The following is an 18,667-nucleotide window of genomic DNA, read 5'->3' as shown; positions in this document are numbered from 1 at the left end:
CTGGTGATCTGGATCACCCGCAAAATCTAATCACTTGTTCCTTGTCTCATTTCTGTGATTTCATTTAAAATCATTCATAATTTTTAGAGTTATATTGCTAACAGACAGACAAATAATAATAATAATAATAATAATAAACTGCTCTGTATAGGAAATAAATTATTTGACCCCAATGGCTTTTCTTTAGCACCACCATGTGGACAAATGAGGGGCACAAAGTCAAATGATTTGTAAAAAGGTTTTTTGTTTAAACACACATTTCAGTACCATAAAAAATAAACAGTTTGTATGGGATATTTGAAAAAAAAGAAAAAAGAAAAAGAAATTTTATATATTATCGCATCCATCCATCTATCCATTTTCTATACCACCTGTTCCAATTCAGGGTCACAGGGAAGTTGGAGCCTATCCCAGCAATTAGCAGGCGAGAGGCAGGATGATAAAACAATGTCTTTAACTGTTGGTGCAACAATCCCAAACATTTAACACTCACACAGAAAATTACAGTATGTAAAAATGAGTACAGTCCTGGTTTGTCTTTAGCCAGTTCCTAAGCCTGGAAGTAAACCTTTTAAAGTCAGGTATGGTCTTGATGTCTGATGGTAGTGAGTTCCGGAGCTTAGAGCTCTTAACAGAGAAGGATGTCTGTCCAAAGCTAGTCCTTCAAGAGACTAGAAAATATTATTCAAGTAGCCAGAACTCAAATTACACAGGGGCATTCGGGGGAAGCCTTTTTTTTTCAGTCATGCACTGCAACTTTGCAAATCACATGCACTTGCAATATACATATATTAGTGCATGGCACCACTGTAAAAGATAAATAAATAACATTTTAAAAAGGTTACTACTGTATGCAGTTGATAGAATCCGAAACATCTTAAATAGAGACGGAAAATTATTTTAACAACCACAAAAATCAATAAATTGTCACTGCTTAGACGTCTCACAGCACACAGCTGAAAAGTGCTGCTGTCCACAGTGCTGAAAGAAACGGGTATCTTATCCACTGGTACTTCACGGGCTCCATGGACGGTAATTTTACTCTTTACATGCAGCTGCTACCACAACCACTAGAGGCCAGATATTCTTTGAGCAACCATGAGTTCACATCTGCCTGTTATAGAAACTTCATCAGAATTAGTTTAGGATCAAGAAGTTTTAGGTGGTGGAAAAATCTTTCCTCTTCTGGGCCCTGCTAAGTATGTTTTTGGAGTAGCTTGCCTGTCAAGAGTCATTCTGATTATCCTGAGTAATACGAAAAAGGGCCAGGGAGGCAAATGGTTTGTACACCTGAAGTTTAGAAAAGTGTTGTTCATAGTATTCAGACAAGTTTCTTACAGTCTGCATTTTGAAGAACAAACAAAGCAAAGTAAATCAAAATCTCAATCAACAATTCTCAACTGTACCACCAGCTTCTGGGAAGTTATTACGTAAATGTTTGCACTTATTATTGATTTCAGAAGAACTTTTTTTTTTCATGCAACATGTGACTGTGTGTAAACATGGCAGTAAACCCTGGATCAGCAAAAACTATGGCTTATTTAAGGTCAGAGGTACAACAGGGTAAAATCTGAACAAATGATTTAAAAAAAATAATAATCTAGCCTGAAATGAGTAGATTATAAAGTGAAGATATTTTTTTCAAATTTTTTTTGCCAAGATAATAGTCTGAAACAGGAGTAAAGTTAGTCCTCACTCATATTAATCTTATAGCCCCCACCTCCCTTCACATTAATAAGTAACAAGTAATAAGTGTGAAGTCCACTCAGAAAAGCATGACTGCCTCCACCAATATCTCATTTTCACACTTTTCTCCTTTTGAGATTCAACATGGGAGCTTCTGTCCGCTGGAGTTGGTTCACTGCGCTTCTATGTCTCCTCTGTATGGGTGAAGTACTTTTACTAAGCCTAAAAAATACATATTCTGTATATAATTTTGAATGAAGTTCATATGTTCAGTGTCTCATGTCTTTTCTTGGAAAAAATGTAAATGTTCAGACTTTTAAAATAATTTCTAAAATAATATGCAAGATTGTTTTTCTTCCACATTCCAATAAAAATGATTCATTATTTCACATAACCAACCACATACTGCAAAGTTACAAACAATATTACTGCATGCAGAAGTACTTAAAATCTGGTAATATAAAATTAGAAGCACTTTTTTCAAAAAAGAAAATAATTATTTACTCTAGTAAAACAGAAAAAGTAGATTCTGAAATGTAATTTAGATAAAGACGCACCACAGAACTTTTGCAATTTTCTCGGTGATGTGCCCCTTTTTGACGGCTAATTTGGCATCCATCTTACATCCTACCTGTACTGTGACCTCCCTCCAGCCAGTGAAAGACAGTCTTGTCTTCAATCTTGTCTTATCTTTTGCCCCATCCTTTCACTATTTTACAATTGATTATCACAATGTGAAGTGATATGTTTAATATCTTTAGAATACCGATCACATTATGACTTGGTATAGCTCAGATTTTTACAATAAACTCTTAATTTATAAGGTGGTAAGCTTGATTTTCGTTCCTTGGTGACAGCTCTACACTTCCATTAAAAGTAAATCTGCAAAACTGTAGAAACAAAAATGAGGAAATAAATCATAAATAAATACATAAATGTGGAAACAAAGTAAAACAAATGAAAGCAAAACTTAATGTGGAAATAAAAAGAAACATAAAAAAAACAAAAAAAATGAACATTAATATAATATTTATTTATTTATAGTTATTTAAAAACAGAAAAACAAAAATAAAAAAACTGGGATCAAATTAAATTCAATTTAATATTAAATTACGCAACACTAAATAAATGAAGATAAACAATATGTTTACATTATTGTATGAAAACTTAATTCATTGATTCATTTATTCATTCATTCATTAACTGTACCGCTTAGTCCAATTCAGGGTCCCAGGGAAGCTGGGCAGGGTACACCCTGGACGGGTCGCAAGTCCATCGCAGGGCCAACACAAAGAGACAAACAACCACTCACTCCTAGAGAGAATTTAGAGTGACCATTTAAGCTAACATGCATGTTTTTGGATGGTGGGAGGAAGCCGGAGTGCCCGAAGAAAACTCACAAATACACACGAAGAACATGTAAACTCCACACAGTAACTTCCCCCAGCCAAGGCTCAAACCAGTGACCTTCTTGCTGTGAGGCCATAGTGCTAACCAGCCCTAATATGAAAATAAATAAATTAAATATAAAACACTGAATGGTGACAAATTAGCTGAAATTATAAACTAATGGAAAAAAAAAAAAGAAAGTTTTTAATGAATTCCAAAAAAAAAAAAAAAAAAGAAATACATTTTAAATAAATGTGGATGATGTTTCTGCTCTAAAATCTTATTTGGTAAGATGTGTCTGTCATCTAGAACCCCCCTAATACACTGGTAGGGGCATAAACACAAGATATCACAAGATGATTATTTTGTTATAGGGTGTGAAGTTCAGTGTGATTGCACTGAGGAGGGTGTGCACATCCAGGGGGGTCATTACACACTGAGCAAGAAGCTAGAAAAAGGCAGCCAGCTGGTCTACCGCTGTCCTGAAGGTTATTATCCATACCCTCATCTTCGTCATCTATGCCAGCCTGGTGGCAAATGGGAACCCACACCAAGGCGACATCAGAAATGCAGGCGTGAGTGAAGAATTATATAACAATGATGTTTTGCTATTTGTCTCAGGCTGCCTGCTCTACATAAGACAGATCCATTTGTTTTGTTCCAGTTGTTGAATGCCCAGACCCCAATGTGCTGCAGAATGGAAACGTCTCCCCTCCTCTGCAGAAGTACTTTGTTACTAATGAAACCACATATGAGTGTCACGCTGGATACACACTAAGAGGCTCATCCAGTCGTACTTGTTTACCAAATGGAAAGTGGAGCGGCTCCACTCCCATCTGCAGCCGCGACTGTAAGTCCTGACCAACATAAAAAGTTTGTTTTGTTTCACTTTACTGTATCATGTTTAATGGTAAAAATGGTAGTAGTGATAGTAGTTTCTTATTAAAAAAAAAAAAAAAAAAAAAAAAACTTTACATGTTTAGATAAAAAATTTAGTTTACAGATTATTATTTTATTTAAGACCAGCACTCCTGTCTTTTTTTTTTCAGATTTTTGGAAGATTAGATGAACTTTGAGGCTCTTTAATTGCTCATCTTGTTTTGTTGTCTATCAAACCACAGTTGGAGATACCTGTGCTGATCCTGGAATTCCAGCTGGCTGCTCAAGAACAGGGAATACATTTGGAATTGGTGACAAAGTAAAATATACCTGCAATGGTAACTTGTTTTTGGTGGGGTCCAGTGAGCGAGTGTGTCAGGAGAATGGCCAGTGGACTGGGCAAGAGCCAGCGTGTTACTGTAAGGCAGAAACCTACACATGATATTTACTCACTGTGATCAAAACATTTCCATTGACCAGTCTGCTGGGAGTCTAATTTCCCTGCTTAATAATGATTTACAGCTACAGAGCTGCATTTTTTAGAATTACTAATAATGAAGTCAGAATTATAAATCTATGTTTTTGTGGCTGCTCATTTGCAGACAAACACACCTATGACACTGCAACTGAGGTTTCAGAGGCATTCGGCAGTGCAATCAAACACACCCTCAACATTTTGCAACCTACTGGTAAGTTTCTGGATTTAATCTAATTAACAACATCATTTATAGGATTATGTGACAATAACTGTCAATATGAACAAATTAAATGGTTTTGTACAAAAATCAGTAATACATAAGTTGTAAACTGCTTGCTGACAATTTTTTTAAATCAAAAAGGCATTTCAAATGAAAGTTCGCTGACAAATCCTGACCATAACCATGTATACTATCCACAAGTGTAAGGTAGTGTTGTTTTGCGACATAAAACTGCATTGTGTGCAAAATAAATGAGCCAAATAATAAAATTGCACAAACACTTGAGTGAAAATAAAAAAAACATATGTGGATGAATAAAGCTCTTGGGCCTGGAGGTAGAAGTTACCTGTTCATGTTTTAAGATTCTTTGTCAGAAACACTAACATGGTTACAGTTGTGGGATTAAGGGAAGACCTTTGACAAATAACTTGATTCCACCTCTGCTGAACAACCTCTCAGATGCAGAGCTGGGGGGTGGAGGGTTAAGGGGGACTTAACGGGGGTGCGGGGAATTGTAGGGAGAGTTGCTGGGGCGTGTTTGGGAGCGAGACTGAGAGGTTTGTATGTGTGTGTGTGTGTGAGTATGTATATCTTTGCCAGGATGAGTGTAAAGGTTTGTATTGGGCGAGGGGATGTCATGTGCACTTTTTGGTGCTCGAGGTCTGTGCTGATCAACTGGCAGAAGTCTTTACCAAGATTTCCAACCGGTCCCTGTGCCAGGCATCTGTCCCATTCTGCCTGAAGTCCTCAACCACTGCCAAAAAAACCTCCTACAGATACTGAATGATTTCTACCCAGTGGCACTTACCACTTTGTAAGTGCTTTGAGAAACTGGTCCAATCATGTTATCAATAGCTTGCCTGTAGATATGGATCCATTTCTGGAGGTAAAAGTTACCTGTTCTATGGAGGATGCCGTGGCCACACTGCCCTGTCTCATCTGGAGCAGCAGGGGAATCATGCCAGACTGCTCTTCTTCTTCTTATTATTATTATTATTATTATTATTATTATTATTATTATTATTATTATTATTATTATTATTATTCAACCTTTATTTAACCAGGAAAAAATAGTCCCATTGAGATTAAAAACCTCTTTTACAAGGGAATCCCGGTCCAAGACTAGGCAAATACAAAAACTCAAAGTGTCCTCCTGACCAGCACTAGACGAGTGGACAAGCTGGAGCTCCTGATGACAAAGAACCACCACACCCAAGACTGTTGATGGTCATCATGGAATCATCATCTTGATGCACTAAGATTGGTGTGCAAACAGCCAGATTATAAACAGCCATTGTTCTTCTGAACTTGAGAACTCTGACTGTTCTGTGTAAGTCTTTTTATCTGCTGAGAGAGCTAACAGTGGCGCTTGTCACTGTGCTCTATATACCCAGGGGTGTAGCAAGCTTTTTCAAAGTGTGGGGGATGTGGTTTGTTGCGTTGGGGGGTGGGGGTCAGTCAGCTACTTCTAGTATACAGTGGTCCTCGTTTATTGCGGGGGTTACATTCTGAAAACACCCCGCGATACATGAAATCCGCAAAATGACAACTTTATTCATTTTTCACAATTCAAATGCATGTTAAGGCCAAATTATCCCTCCTTGGGGTGTTTGTAGACCTTTCCCAAACTATATTACAAACAAATTAACAAAATACCTACTTCATCATCAGAGGGCTGGGTATCTGCATAGATAGGCACGATTTCTAACAAAAGTGTAAACTAACCTTTAACCTTTAAACTTCAGATGACCCAAATGTCAGTGAATGCAGCATGTAATGCATCTCTATATGTTGTTCTGCATCAACACTGAAAAATATCACTGGCTTTTTGTTTTTCTAAATTTAACATGTGATGACCACTTAAACTGTAATAATCAGCTAATTTTTTATTAAAATCTAGGCCTTAAAAAAGTCTTATTTGTGCCACCCTTTTCCTGCTCAGTGCTATGGGCTCAATATAATGGAATAAAGATTTTGAAGTAGTAAATGAATGTTTGAAAATAATTTCAGTTTATATTTATAAATCAAGTTTGATATCCTGAAAAATAAATCTGCCCGAATAATTCAAGTTTTCAAATGTGCAGAAAAGAATTTGCATGGTTGTAAAAAAGATTTGTATTTCTGGAAAATAATAGAAGTTCTTTTGCAAACAACCTGTCCACAGATGCGAAGCACAAAACTGCAGGCAAGACTCTGAAGTTGTGGTTGTAAATTTTGTTGGTCTTTTTACTTCTATCTGATTGGATGGTGACTAATCAAACTGTCCAATCAGAGAGCAGACAGCTTTCTGTCCTTCCACACCATTACAAGCTCTTAAAGGAGCGTAGATTCGTCTGTCAGGAAGCTGTTAATCCAGGCACAGGTGATGGGTTGCACCATCACCCATCTTTAAGATGAAGACACACGACTGCACCCCCTCCACAACTCAAATATCATTGTCAAGTTTGCCAATGACACTACAGTGGTGGTTTTTATCTCTGTCGGCAATGAAATGGCTGAACACCAACAAAACAAAGGCGATGGTGATGGACTGAAGAAAGAGGAGAGCAGACCACGTCCTACTGAAGATTAACGGTGTTAGCATGGAGAGAGTCCCATCGTTCAGGTTTCTGGGTGTTCCTGTGACTGACGGTCTGACATGGCACTCCAACACAGCAGCAGTGGTCAGCAAAGCTCAGCAGAGTTCTTGAGAATTATCAGGAAGTGTCACCTGGAGGCAAATCTGCTGGGAATTTTCTACCATTCCACATTGGAGAGCTAACCTGCTGTTTAACCCGCTGCCCTATGGCAGAAGGTGCAAGGCTCTGAGGCAACGCACAGACTCAAACCCTCTTGGGCTATCAGGCTCCTTAACAAAAAGTTACTACAACAACAATACCTTTTAGTGGGGATCAAACATTTTAAGCATCTTTGTAGAGCCCTCTCCTTCCAAACTTTGAATGGGCGTCACATCCCTGGCCAAACAATGTGTCACTGCTTTAGACAGATAACTGTCTAATCTACATAACAGTGTATATAATATAATGTGAATATAATAAGAATAGTACAACACCCATATTTGTTGTTACTTAGATGACATGCAAGAAGGAAGAATAATCAGGATGTCAACAAATGGGACACTGAACATCTACATTGCTGTGGACATTTCTCAAAGCATCGACCAAAGCTACTTCCAAAGAGCCAGAGATGCCATTGTAACACTTATTAAAAAGGTAAGAGACAATAAGTTGCATAATTATGTAGAAACTCTGCTGGATGATTAAAGTAATCACATGTGTGTGCTGTGTTTGTTATGTATTAAGAAAACATAATTTTATTAATGAAACATAGTCTTACAACTATAAATCAAATTTTAATCTTCAGTTTTCAAGTGTCTTGCGATTTTTAAATAAATTTACATTTTTAATATAAAAGTAAAAAAGTTTTCCATCATATTAAAAATTGTGCTACAAACCAAAGGCCATTAGAAAGAACCAACCATTTCTTAGCAGACAAGCAGAAAATGATACTGGCATGACTCATCTGGCTCCGTTGGGAATCGAGTCGACCCACTTATGACCATTGTGGTGACACAGTGCACAGGTGGAAAGCCTGGACGGTTGGTTTGGATCCCAGCTGAGCTTTCAGGAAGCCCCGAAGATTCATCAAATGTGGTGGTCTGCGGGTTTGAGTCTGAAGGTTCTGTCTGCTTATTTGATCTTGTCCCAGGACGTGGCTGGGTTGGTGGTGTCACGAGATGGTGGGTAGTGAATTGTTTGTGGTGATATGGCCACAAGATCAAAAATCCAGCTTTGATGAACCAAAAAGGAGAAAACTTTGTAAACTGGTGCTGAAGCGTGAAAAGCCTGATTTAAGCAGTTATCAACAATCAGTATACAAAAAGGGGGAAAAAGGCATAAACTAAACAAAGTTTAAGTAGTCTAAAACAAAACATGTGCAGTCCAGATGGTCTCGTCTGTGTCCCAGTTAAGAGATTAGACCTGTGGGTGTTAGCTCATAAGCTTGCAAAGAACACAAGTTTTGAAGTAGAAGAAAATCTGGAGCTCCGTCTGGAAGCTGTAAAACATAAAACATAGTTTGCTTTAATCATATCATGACAGATTTGTGGGTGTGCAGAAGATTAATTCAGAAACTTTCCAGATCCTGAGTTCATAAAAAGTTCAACTTCCACTCCTTTTCTAAGCCAGAGTTGACCTGGTGACCTGTGCAGAGGGACCAAGTCGTAAATAGTTGAATGCTGGGTTCACAAGCAGACCCCCACTCCTCTTTAGGAGGATTTTCTCTGGTCTGTAAGAAAAAGGTCCATCAAATGTTTAATTACACAGGAAATTAAATAAAATTCCAATTTTTTCCTTTGACGAAGCCGGAATACACTACATCATACATCTCATCTTGTTATTGTATCAACAGATTTCATCCTTCACTGTGTCACCAAACTATGAAATCATCTTTTTCTCCTCCGATGTATACGAAATAGTCAACATTCTTGAATTTCGGGGTAACAAAATACCACTGGCTGACATCGTTGAAAGATTGGAAAGTTTTGATACCAGTGGTGAGTGAAGCACACGAACATACTGTTATTGTGGCAAATACACAACTGGATCTGGATGTCAAGTTTAAAAGTGTGTGTGTGTGTGTGGGTGGGTGTGTGTATGACTAAGACAAAAACACTGGAACAGATATTAACTCGGCCTTCCAGAGATTCTTCGAGCGCATGGCTATAATGAAATACGGACTTGGAATAGAAGCATTTAAGGAACAGCGACATGTTCTCATCTGTTTCACAGACGGTAATCTTCACCTTCTGGTGTATTTAATTGTTTCATCACAGAATCAAAGCTCCCAGTTACATTCTTTATATGAATAGGATTATTGATTCCACATTGGTAACTGTTTTTCAGCTAAGCTAACTAAACCAGTGAGGTTTAAAATGTATATACAAAAAATAATAATAATAATTTTGTTCCATTATCACTACAAATGATAATTTAAATTGAAAAAAAAAGAAAAAAGGTCAAGGGCTTGATCATCACAAACTCTTTTTGAGTGAAGTGCTCTTTCCTTTTCAATAATTTAACACATAGCTTCTTTCTCTGCAGGTGGTTATAACATGGGTGATACCCCTGAACCTACGGTGGAGAAAATAAAGAACCTAGTGTACATGAACCATACTGACACATCTAGAGAGGAATATCTGGGTCAGTCTCAATTTAGCTTTTTTCCAGTGTCTGTTGATACACTGACTTTAATCCATATATATATTATTTTCACAGACAAACAACATTTTATTGTTTCTACCTGCATTTAAAATTGAATCTGTTTTGAATGATCAAAGAAATGCTGACCTAGCAAGCCAAATGTCACTCTATTACAGACATCTACATTTTTGCCATTGGGGTTGAAATCTTTGACGAAGACCTACATCCCATCGCAACAGGAACCGGAGGGAGACATTATTTCAGACTAAGACATGATACAAACTTACATGAAATCCTTGATGAAATACTTGGTGAGTTGTCTTTGAAAAGGAAGAAGAAGCAGTGTTTGAATCTTTTGTTTATCATGTAACTACAGAACACTTTGTGTAAGTACTCCTGCACCAGCACCAAGGAAAAGTGTAATTGTAAGTGGAGGCCTATAAGGTTTTTTCTTTTTTAAAGAATTTGAGAGGAAAGCAAAATTATCTCTATATTTTGCCTGACTCCACTGATGTAGCAGTGATGTACAGATATGATAAAGCACTAGACAGGGACAATGTAATGTAATCATTATTATTATTTATTAGGCCCGAGCACCGAAGGCGGTGCGAAGGCCTATTGTAATGCAAGCGTTTATTATTATTTTTATTTCGCACAATGAATCGCATTTTTGGGGGCCTGAACATGCTCCAAAACTCACCAAATTTTGCCTACCCCCCCATTGGAATGCGAAAAATTTAATAATTTGGGGTGCTCGGGACTGTTCAGGCAAAACTGAACCAGAGCGCCACCTATTTGTGATGCCCCTCCATTGCAAGTTAGCAATCTTCATGAAACTTTGTACACATGTTCCACATGGTGGGGGGAACAAAAAAAGAAATTATAGTATAGGTCTAAATAAAACTGGAAGTCGGCCATTTTGGGTCAAAGTCGCCATTTTGGCGTTTTACTGACCTCGCATTTGAACGAACTCCTCCTAGAGATATTATCGGATTGACACCAAAATAGCTCAGGATGTTCAGAAGGCATGTGTGATCAAAAGTTATGCAAAACTTTCTCAAAGGAGTAACGGCGTACAAGGGGCGTGGCCTCAAAGTTTGATGTCTCGCCATGAAAGACGAAATTGATATAACTCCCACATAAAACAACATTTCTGAACCAAAATGGCCATGTCTGATACTAGTCCCATCCTCAAGACATCTACGTGGCCACGATTGGATTATGAATAGGCCACGCCCCCTGGCAACAGGAAGTCATGTTTTTTACTTGAAGACCCACCTCTCTGACGTTTTGAACAGAACCGGGGTCAAACTGCATCAGACACCTGAAAACAAGTTGGGGATGATATCCGGTGAAGACTGTTGCTCTACGCTGCAAAGCGAGACCGTGGCGCCATGGCGAACTTCGATAAGACGCCATGACATCATAAACAAGTATAAATCCCTCATTTTTCACCCAATCACCATCAAACTCACAGGGAATACTCATGGTCTGGTCCTGAACAAACCCATATCACCACTTCCGGTCTAGCCCTAAGCCCCGCCCACTTTCGACAGGAAGTGCTTTTTCTCGGTTGCCGGGGTCCTGCTCCTCAGGCATGAAAACCAGACACTTGAAAGTGCTTCACAACAGCTCAAACCCTTTCATGATACTACAACAAAAATCTCAAGTTCCTTCGCCAAACGTAACCATGGCGAATATTGGTCCGACGCCACCAAACAGGAAGTACTTGTAACTCACCCGGTGTACCATCGATTTCCACCAAACTTGGCAGGAAGGATCGTATTCAGACGTGGAACTGAGCCAAATTGACATATGCTGGAATAATGACATAGTGGCTCTATAGCGCCCCCCTACAATATTTTGATCAACCAGCCCCGCCCCCTTCGTGGACCAACATGCATGAAATTCACCACATTAATTTACTATGCCAGGATGCACCAAACTGTCCATTAGACCTATAGGCTAATTTCAACAGGAAGTCGGCCATTTTGAAAAAAGTCTCATTTTTAGGGTCATTTTTGCTTATTTCTTGCCATTGCATTTGAACGAACTCCTCCTACAGACTTTATCGTATTTACCTCAAAATCACTCTGAAGCTTCCAGAGGCATGTGTGATCAAAAGTTATGCAAAACTTTCTCAAAGGAGAAAGGGCATGGCGGGGGCGTGGCCTCAAACTTTGATATCTCGCCATGAGAGACGAAACTGACATAACTTACATATAAAACAACCTATCTTGACCAAAATGGCCCCGTTTGATGTCATTTCCATGCTGACCACATCTACATGTCCAGATGTTGTCACCTGGACATTGCTCAACGCTGCATGGCCAGACGGTGGCGTCATGACAAACTTGGATAAAACGCCATGACATCATTAATCAGTATAAATCCCTCAATTTTCATCCAATCACCATCACACTCACAGTAATTACTCAGGGTCTGTTCCTGAACAGATACATTGAACTACTTCTGGTCTTGGTCTAAGCCCCGCCCACTTTCAACAGGAAGTGTCTTTTTCAGACACTGGGGTCCCTCTCCTCAGGAATGAACTCCACACACTCAAAAGTGCTTCAGATCAGGTCAAACTCTTTCGTGATACTACCGAAAACAATCCTCAAGTTCCTTCCTCAAGCAAAACCATGGCGAATGGCGTTCATCGCCATGAAACAGGAAGTATTTGCAACTGACCCATAGTACTCCCGATCTCCACCAAACTCGGCAGGAAGGACAGTGGTCAGGCCTGGAACTGATTTAAATAGACATATGCTGGTTATGTGGCTCTATAGCGCCCCCTATAATTATTTATTCTATCAGCTCCAACCACTGCTTTGACTGACATTCATGAAATGTGGCATATTTATATAACATGCCAGTACAAACCAAAAAGCCTCTTCATGTCCTGATGTTTTCAACGCCATAGCCCCGCCCCCTGGAAACAGGAAGTACCCCTTTTTTCCCATTGAAAACCCTACACACCTACTCAAACTCATCAATATTATCCTTGATGAACACATGACTCACAATATAACAAACTGCTTACACCATCATGAATAAAATGGCTGCCTGTGAGGTTTCTGTCCCTCGCCATCAAACAGGAAGTGGCTATAACTCTGGACTCGGTTGACCCAATGACGTGATACTTGGCAGTTGTCATTAAAGTCCGAACCTCAACATGTTAGTACAAGATCAAACACTGTAGCTCCACCTACTGGCCATGTTGATATCTGCAGATCTTAAAAGCATGATTTTGTTTGGATTTGTTTCACACTATTGGTCAGAACAAGGTCATGACCACTTCTGATGTCATTATTAGGCCCATTGATGTATGAGATGATGGTCAGAGAGAGACAATGACCACACGAGGCAGAAACATGGGGACGACTGAGCGTACGGCTGCCAGCCAGAGCGAGCTTGCTTGGGGAGGGAGGTTGCAGGCCGAGGGGGCGGTGCAATAGGCCGGAGCGGCGCCAGAGGTGCGAGGGCCTTCATCGCTGCTTGCAGCTTTAATTTATTATTGTTATTTTATGGGTTTTAGCCACTTAACTCCAAACTGATTGTAAAGTTGAGTTTCAGTATGGAAACTTTGCAGTATGGTGATTTAACTATAAATATGTCTGCATCTACCAACATGAGAAGAATCAGCTTATTGTTTTAAATCATTTTGGATTTATCTGCAGATGAACGTGAGGTAGTCGGTCTGTGTGGACTTCACAAAGGTTATGACACCACAGCTGACAAAATAAGCAAGAGGAAACGATATCCATGGGTGGCATTTGTTATTATCCAGGTAAACAATTACTGGTTATTTAGCTAAACTTACTTGTCGAATATATTAATTGTACTCACCTGTTTTAGAGATTAAAAATTATATTTTTACTTACTTTTTTTTTTTTTAATTGTTATTAATCTTTCATGATGACCCATATGATCACTTTGTTGTATGATGCTGTCCAGGTTAAAATAGCAATTTAGATTAAAAATAGTATTGTGCTACAATGTGTTAAACTGTATATTTACAGTAACAAACTATAGACTAATAATACTTCTACTTATATTTCTTTTAATTCAAGAGAATTCAATATATCATTTATCTTTTTAAATTGAAGGGAGAAAGTCCAAGGAAATGCCTCGGTTCTCTCGTATCACCCAATTTTGTCTTGACTGCTGCTCAGTGCTTCACATTTGGTGATCTGCCAGGTGATGTCTCAGTGGAAATTGAAGATCGACCAGGTAGCCGAGGTAATAATTTACGTTTGATTTAAAGTTTCTATTTACATGTTATCCTTAGTTTAACATAAAAATCAATTTCATCATTTTAAAGTGTTGTAGTGTCCATTTTTCTCATTGATAATTGTTATGTTAGAGGCTTTGAATAACAATTTATTTTCTACATTTTCATTTCAGTTATTTTATTAACAAAAACAAAAATGCAGAGTATATTATTGTCCTTTTTCCTGATAACAGCAACTATTATATAGAAGCATATGACTGAATCTTTCTTCACAGTGAAAAGGGTTAAAACATTCATGTTACACCCGGAATTCAATATTAAGGCGAAAGTGAGTCAAGGTGTTTCTCAGTTTTTTGATTATGACGTGGCGCTCATCCAACTGCAGGATGATGTCCACATCTCTGCTGTTGCAAGGTAAGAACTCGCGTTAAGAAAATGCTGCCATTTGCAATTTCATTTTACATTACACCTGCTTTGATGATTTTTTTATTAAAAAAAACAAAACATATTTAAATACCCAGTTTAAAATAAAACTTTCTTTTCAGACCAATTTGCATACCTTGCACCCAGGAAACCAGTGATGCTCTACAACTGGTCAGAGTATCAACATGTGCACAACAAGGTGTGGTAACTCATACATGCTTTAACATCACTGTCTTTATAAATACAAATAAAGAACAATTTTTATGCAAAACATTGTGAAATTATGTAACATTTTTATTAAGCACAGGGATCTCAAACTTTGGGCCTTGAGGCCTGCTGTTTTGGAGCCTTTAGATGCTTCTCTGCTCCAACACACCTGATTCAAATTAAATGGATTCACCTGAATTGTGGCTTCATTCTTATATTCGCTGTTTACAATAACAGTGGCTACTTAACCTTACTCCTTAGAACAAATTTCAAGAAGTTTCAAATTGTCATTTTCACACAATATTTAAATCCATGCAATGATGACATCCTTGTTAAAAACTGCAGTTTTCTCTTCCCTCATCCTTTTCCTGCTCTAAAACTTAGTTGAATAGTTCATGGTTGTGACTTAACTTGCAACCTCAAATATAGAAGTAGAAGCTAACCTTTAGGCAATTTCTACTCTATTTCTACTACTAGCTTTCTGAGTCAGGATGTATATTAAAAACCTGTACATATGAAGAAGCATTTGCCAAAAAAAAATAGATAAAGGAAGAAAGAAACAAACAAAGAAAGAAACAAAGAAAGAACAAGTGCTAATGGAACAGTTAAAGCAAAATGATAAAACAAATTGACCCTAACCTTTAACAGACCAGACATAGAATTATTTTCTGAAAAAAACTGCAACTGTATAAGAACAACTTTCTCTAGAACGTTGGAGGGAAAAGGCAAGTTTGAAACTGATTGAAAATTAGATAAAACTGAAGGATAAACAATTAAGAGATCTTTATGTCTCCTAAAGGTTTGGAACAATGTTGTTTTGTGTTCTTCATTTACAGAACAAGTTTTGTTGAATAAACAACGTGAACGGCTCAGTTTCCTAACTAAGACAGAACCTCTGGTACAAGAAAAAGATGTCTTTGCTAAGCTTGGCGATAATGTGAGTTTTATTTTACTGTTGTGGGGTTCAGTGCCTGCCTGCTTTCCTCATTTTTAAAACCATTTTTTATTTCTCTTCTACATCTAATGACCAAATACAGAGAAATGCATGCATCAACAAAGCGCTGAAGGCAAAAGGCATAAAGGTGACAGATCCAACAATTCCTGTAACTAAAAACTTCCTGTGTACTGGTGGTCTGGCTGAGCACAGAGATCATATAGCATGTGCAGGTTTGTTCTTTTTTGTCATATTTAGATTTTAAAAACTAACACATGAGCAACAGCAGTTAACTGTAGTAACTTTGTGTGAATTTGTTTGGATAGGCGACTCTGGAGGTGCCGTGTTTAAGACCTATGAGTACCGCACAATACAGGTAAATAATTATACAGTAACGTTCACAAATTAGGAAAACTTGGTGTTGAATATTCACTGAAAATAATAGTTTTGGTAATATAACTATGTGCAGTCTTGCTGACTTTGTAAAGTTCCTATTTGTTCACAGGTTGGAGTGGTCAGTTGGGGAACCCAATCACTTTGCACTGCAGGCGGCCTGGTCGAGTCCAATGAAGATTCCAGGGATTTCCACATCAATCTTTTCAGAGTGGTGCCTTTCCTTAAGTCTATCCTTGGAAATGATGATCAGGATGATTATGCACCACTTAAATTTTTGAAAGAATAAATGCATTGAAATACTATAATTTGCGAGATCAACTCACTTGATATATTTTCTGGTTAAAATATATGCCTTTTTTATTGAGTGCTTTTATTTTCTCAACACTCACTTCATACCTAAAAAGTGGCAGTTCAAAAATCTTTAGGAACAACCCATTCTTATAAATGGCAGTTACGATACAGTAAAATATATCAATGACAGTGCAAAGTGCAAGTTGGACTTGTATGTTCTTTACTCATAATGCATTCAGAATGTTCTGTGTTTAACCATCATGAAAGGTCAATAAATCATTCTTTAATGCAGTTTGATGTTTTTTTTTTATTTTTTAAAAAAAACTAAACAAAAAAAAAAAGACTTATTTTTATGTAGGACATTTTGGTAAAGTGGTTGTTTAGCTGACTATCTCCAAGTAACTAAAACACAATTGTAAACTAAACAAACAGCTTATTTTACACACTAGTTGATAGGATTGCCAGCAGCTACTTTATCACCATGTAACACAAATTTCAAAATGTTCTTTAGGCAATAGGTCAGTAAGACTAGAGAAAAGGTTTATTTTTATTTCTGGTCTGTGTCTGATGGTTCATCTTGGTTGGATTTTAGTTGTCACTTCCATAAAATCACACAGCAGACTGCATTGCTATTCCATTTTATTCTATTCTATTCTATTCTATTGTCATTTGGCAGACGTTTTTCTTCAAAGCGACTTACATCTGAGAGTGTGTAGCATAGTGCAGCAGTGAATCATGGTGCAAGAAGATCAATTCAAAAGGCAATTGTCAGTGTTAAAGGACAACAGCTTGTCAAAAGTGAAGACATCTTTAGATTCAGTAGTTAGAAAAGCACTTTGGGAATTATCATAAAATGTCAACTTTGATTTAATCAAAGCTCCAGCTTCCGTAACATAGGGACACTCTTCTTTGGCTACGTTATGTGTCACGTTTATATCAACTAGCCACAAACATCCAGTTTCTTTTTCCAGTTTTTTAAATATAAAGCAGTCTCTTGTAACAGTTGTCGTAGGGCTCTAAATCAACACCCACCAACCTGCTGAAATGCGGAAATTTTATTTTGTGAGTATAAATAAAAACTTCCTAGCCACTAAGTGGATGATGAATTGGTGATGCATCTTTGAACTGAATGAGAAGAGCCAACTATCAATGGGGAGAACCAAATCTTCAGCATCTGCTACTCAGCAACAGAAGCAGGACTCTGCTTGCTGATCCCGGTCTGTCTAGCATGCCAACCGCTAGACAGACTGGGATCACACCATTATGTAGTAAGTAAGAGGGGCAGATGCCCTGAAGACACTGTATTAATACAGGCCAGGTATACACAGCAACAGTTTTATTTTAAATAAAAAAAATTTAAAAAAAAGTACAAGGTTTTTATGATAACACTAAATTAAAATAGTTTAACACAAACAATTCACAATAACTAAACTGGGCTAAAGTAGGACAGACAGATCACACAGACAGGACTGCAGTCGTCCATTTAACTCTCATTTAGCTTTTCTTCTCCATTTAGCTCAGGCACCATGAAAAAACTCTTAAATTGATGGGAATAACAGATCCTACTCATCATACAACCAAATTCCATGTATTTCCCATTTTACAATTCTGCCGTACAATATATTTACCTTCATAAGCATATTAGTCTATTTGCATATTTTAAGGAAGTGATGTTCTACTGTCCCAAACATTGCTGTGGATTCGTGCACTGTGTGCACCAATGGCGTATCAAATGGACTCTTCCTGGATGCTCTATGTCGATGCTAATAGCTGCAGCAGTGGAGTACATGGAGTGAGTGGTGTGATGGTGGAAGGTAACATGACGAAAATCTGGATGCAGAAGAACTCGTAGCCAATAAAATAGCAAGTTGGCTATTTGGAACTATTTTGGTTACAAGAGACACGATAAACTGCAAACACAGGTACTCAGCAAGACAGTACAATCACAAGGCGCTACAGACGAATCCAACAACAATTTTGCATCTTGTGTCATATAGTGCAGGGTCTTACAAGGCATGTCTTGCAGCAGATCACGGCAAACACTGAGCAGGTCGCAGGCTCTAAGTGCAAGGAGGATTATGCAGCGGAACCCTGGCTAGCTCTGCCTGGCTCTGGCAAAACAAAACCAAGAAACTGGCTGAAGGTTCTGGTTGGCTGCAGTTCTCAGAGAACATTGCCTGGATTGTTGAGATAAAAACCGTTCTAAACATTCCGCGAACGTTCTCTGTAGCAACTAACTTTTGGAGAAACTTCCCAGAATGTTCTTTTCCATTCCTCTTCTCCCCGGTGCACCACAGCTGCTACTGAAAGACAACACTCTCCTTTCAGA

General features: G+C 38.1%; 1 protein-coding gene across 3 annotated transcripts in view; it reads left to right on the top strand.

The window, feature by feature from the left end:
- The first annotated feature begins 1,763 nt into the window (after positions 1-1,763).
- LOC121653934 (complement factor B-like) overlaps positions 1,764-18,667 on the top strand; it is a 29,388-nt gene continuing 12,484 nt past the window's right edge. Inside the window, exons 1-14 of one of the 3 annotated variants that reach the window (XM_042007719.1) lie at positions 1,766-1,888; positions 3,450-3,650; positions 3,740-3,925; positions 4,197-4,373; positions 4,557-4,643; positions 7,725-7,864; positions 9,063-9,207; positions 9,317-9,445; positions 9,755-9,853; positions 10,030-10,164; positions 13,534-13,643; positions 13,963-14,095; positions 14,363-14,501; positions 14,633-14,804. In XM_042007719.1, the coding sequence (XP_041863653.1) occupies positions 1,831-1,888; positions 3,450-3,650; positions 3,740-3,925; positions 4,197-4,373; positions 4,557-4,643; positions 7,725-7,864; positions 9,063-9,207; positions 9,317-9,445; positions 9,755-9,853; positions 10,030-10,164; positions 13,534-13,643; positions 13,963-14,095; positions 14,363-14,501; positions 14,633-14,789 (1,896 nt within the window). In that variant the 5' untranslated portion in view covers positions 1,766-1,830 and the 3' untranslated portion in view covers positions 14,790-14,804. Of the gene's footprint in view, positions 1,889-3,449; positions 3,651-3,739; positions 3,926-4,196; positions 4,374-4,556; positions 4,644-7,724; positions 7,865-9,062; positions 9,208-9,316; positions 9,446-9,754; positions 9,854-10,029; positions 10,165-13,533; positions 13,645-13,960; positions 14,096-14,362; positions 14,502-14,632; positions 14,805-18,667 lie in introns of those variants that run through there. The other 2 variants (XM_042007721.1, XM_042007720.1) reach the window with 2 other exon arrangements.

Source organism: Melanotaenia boesemani, chromosome 15 (genome assembly GCF_017639745.1).
Source record: "Melanotaenia boesemani isolate fMelBoe1 chromosome 15, fMelBoe1.pri, whole genome shotgun sequence".
In the NCBI taxonomy this organism is placed as follows: Eukaryota; Metazoa; Chordata; class Actinopteri; order Atheriniformes; family Melanotaeniidae; genus Melanotaenia; species Melanotaenia boesemani.
The sequence above is the reverse complement of the archived record's forward strand: the minus strand, read 5'-3'. Positions and strand labels throughout refer to the sequence as shown.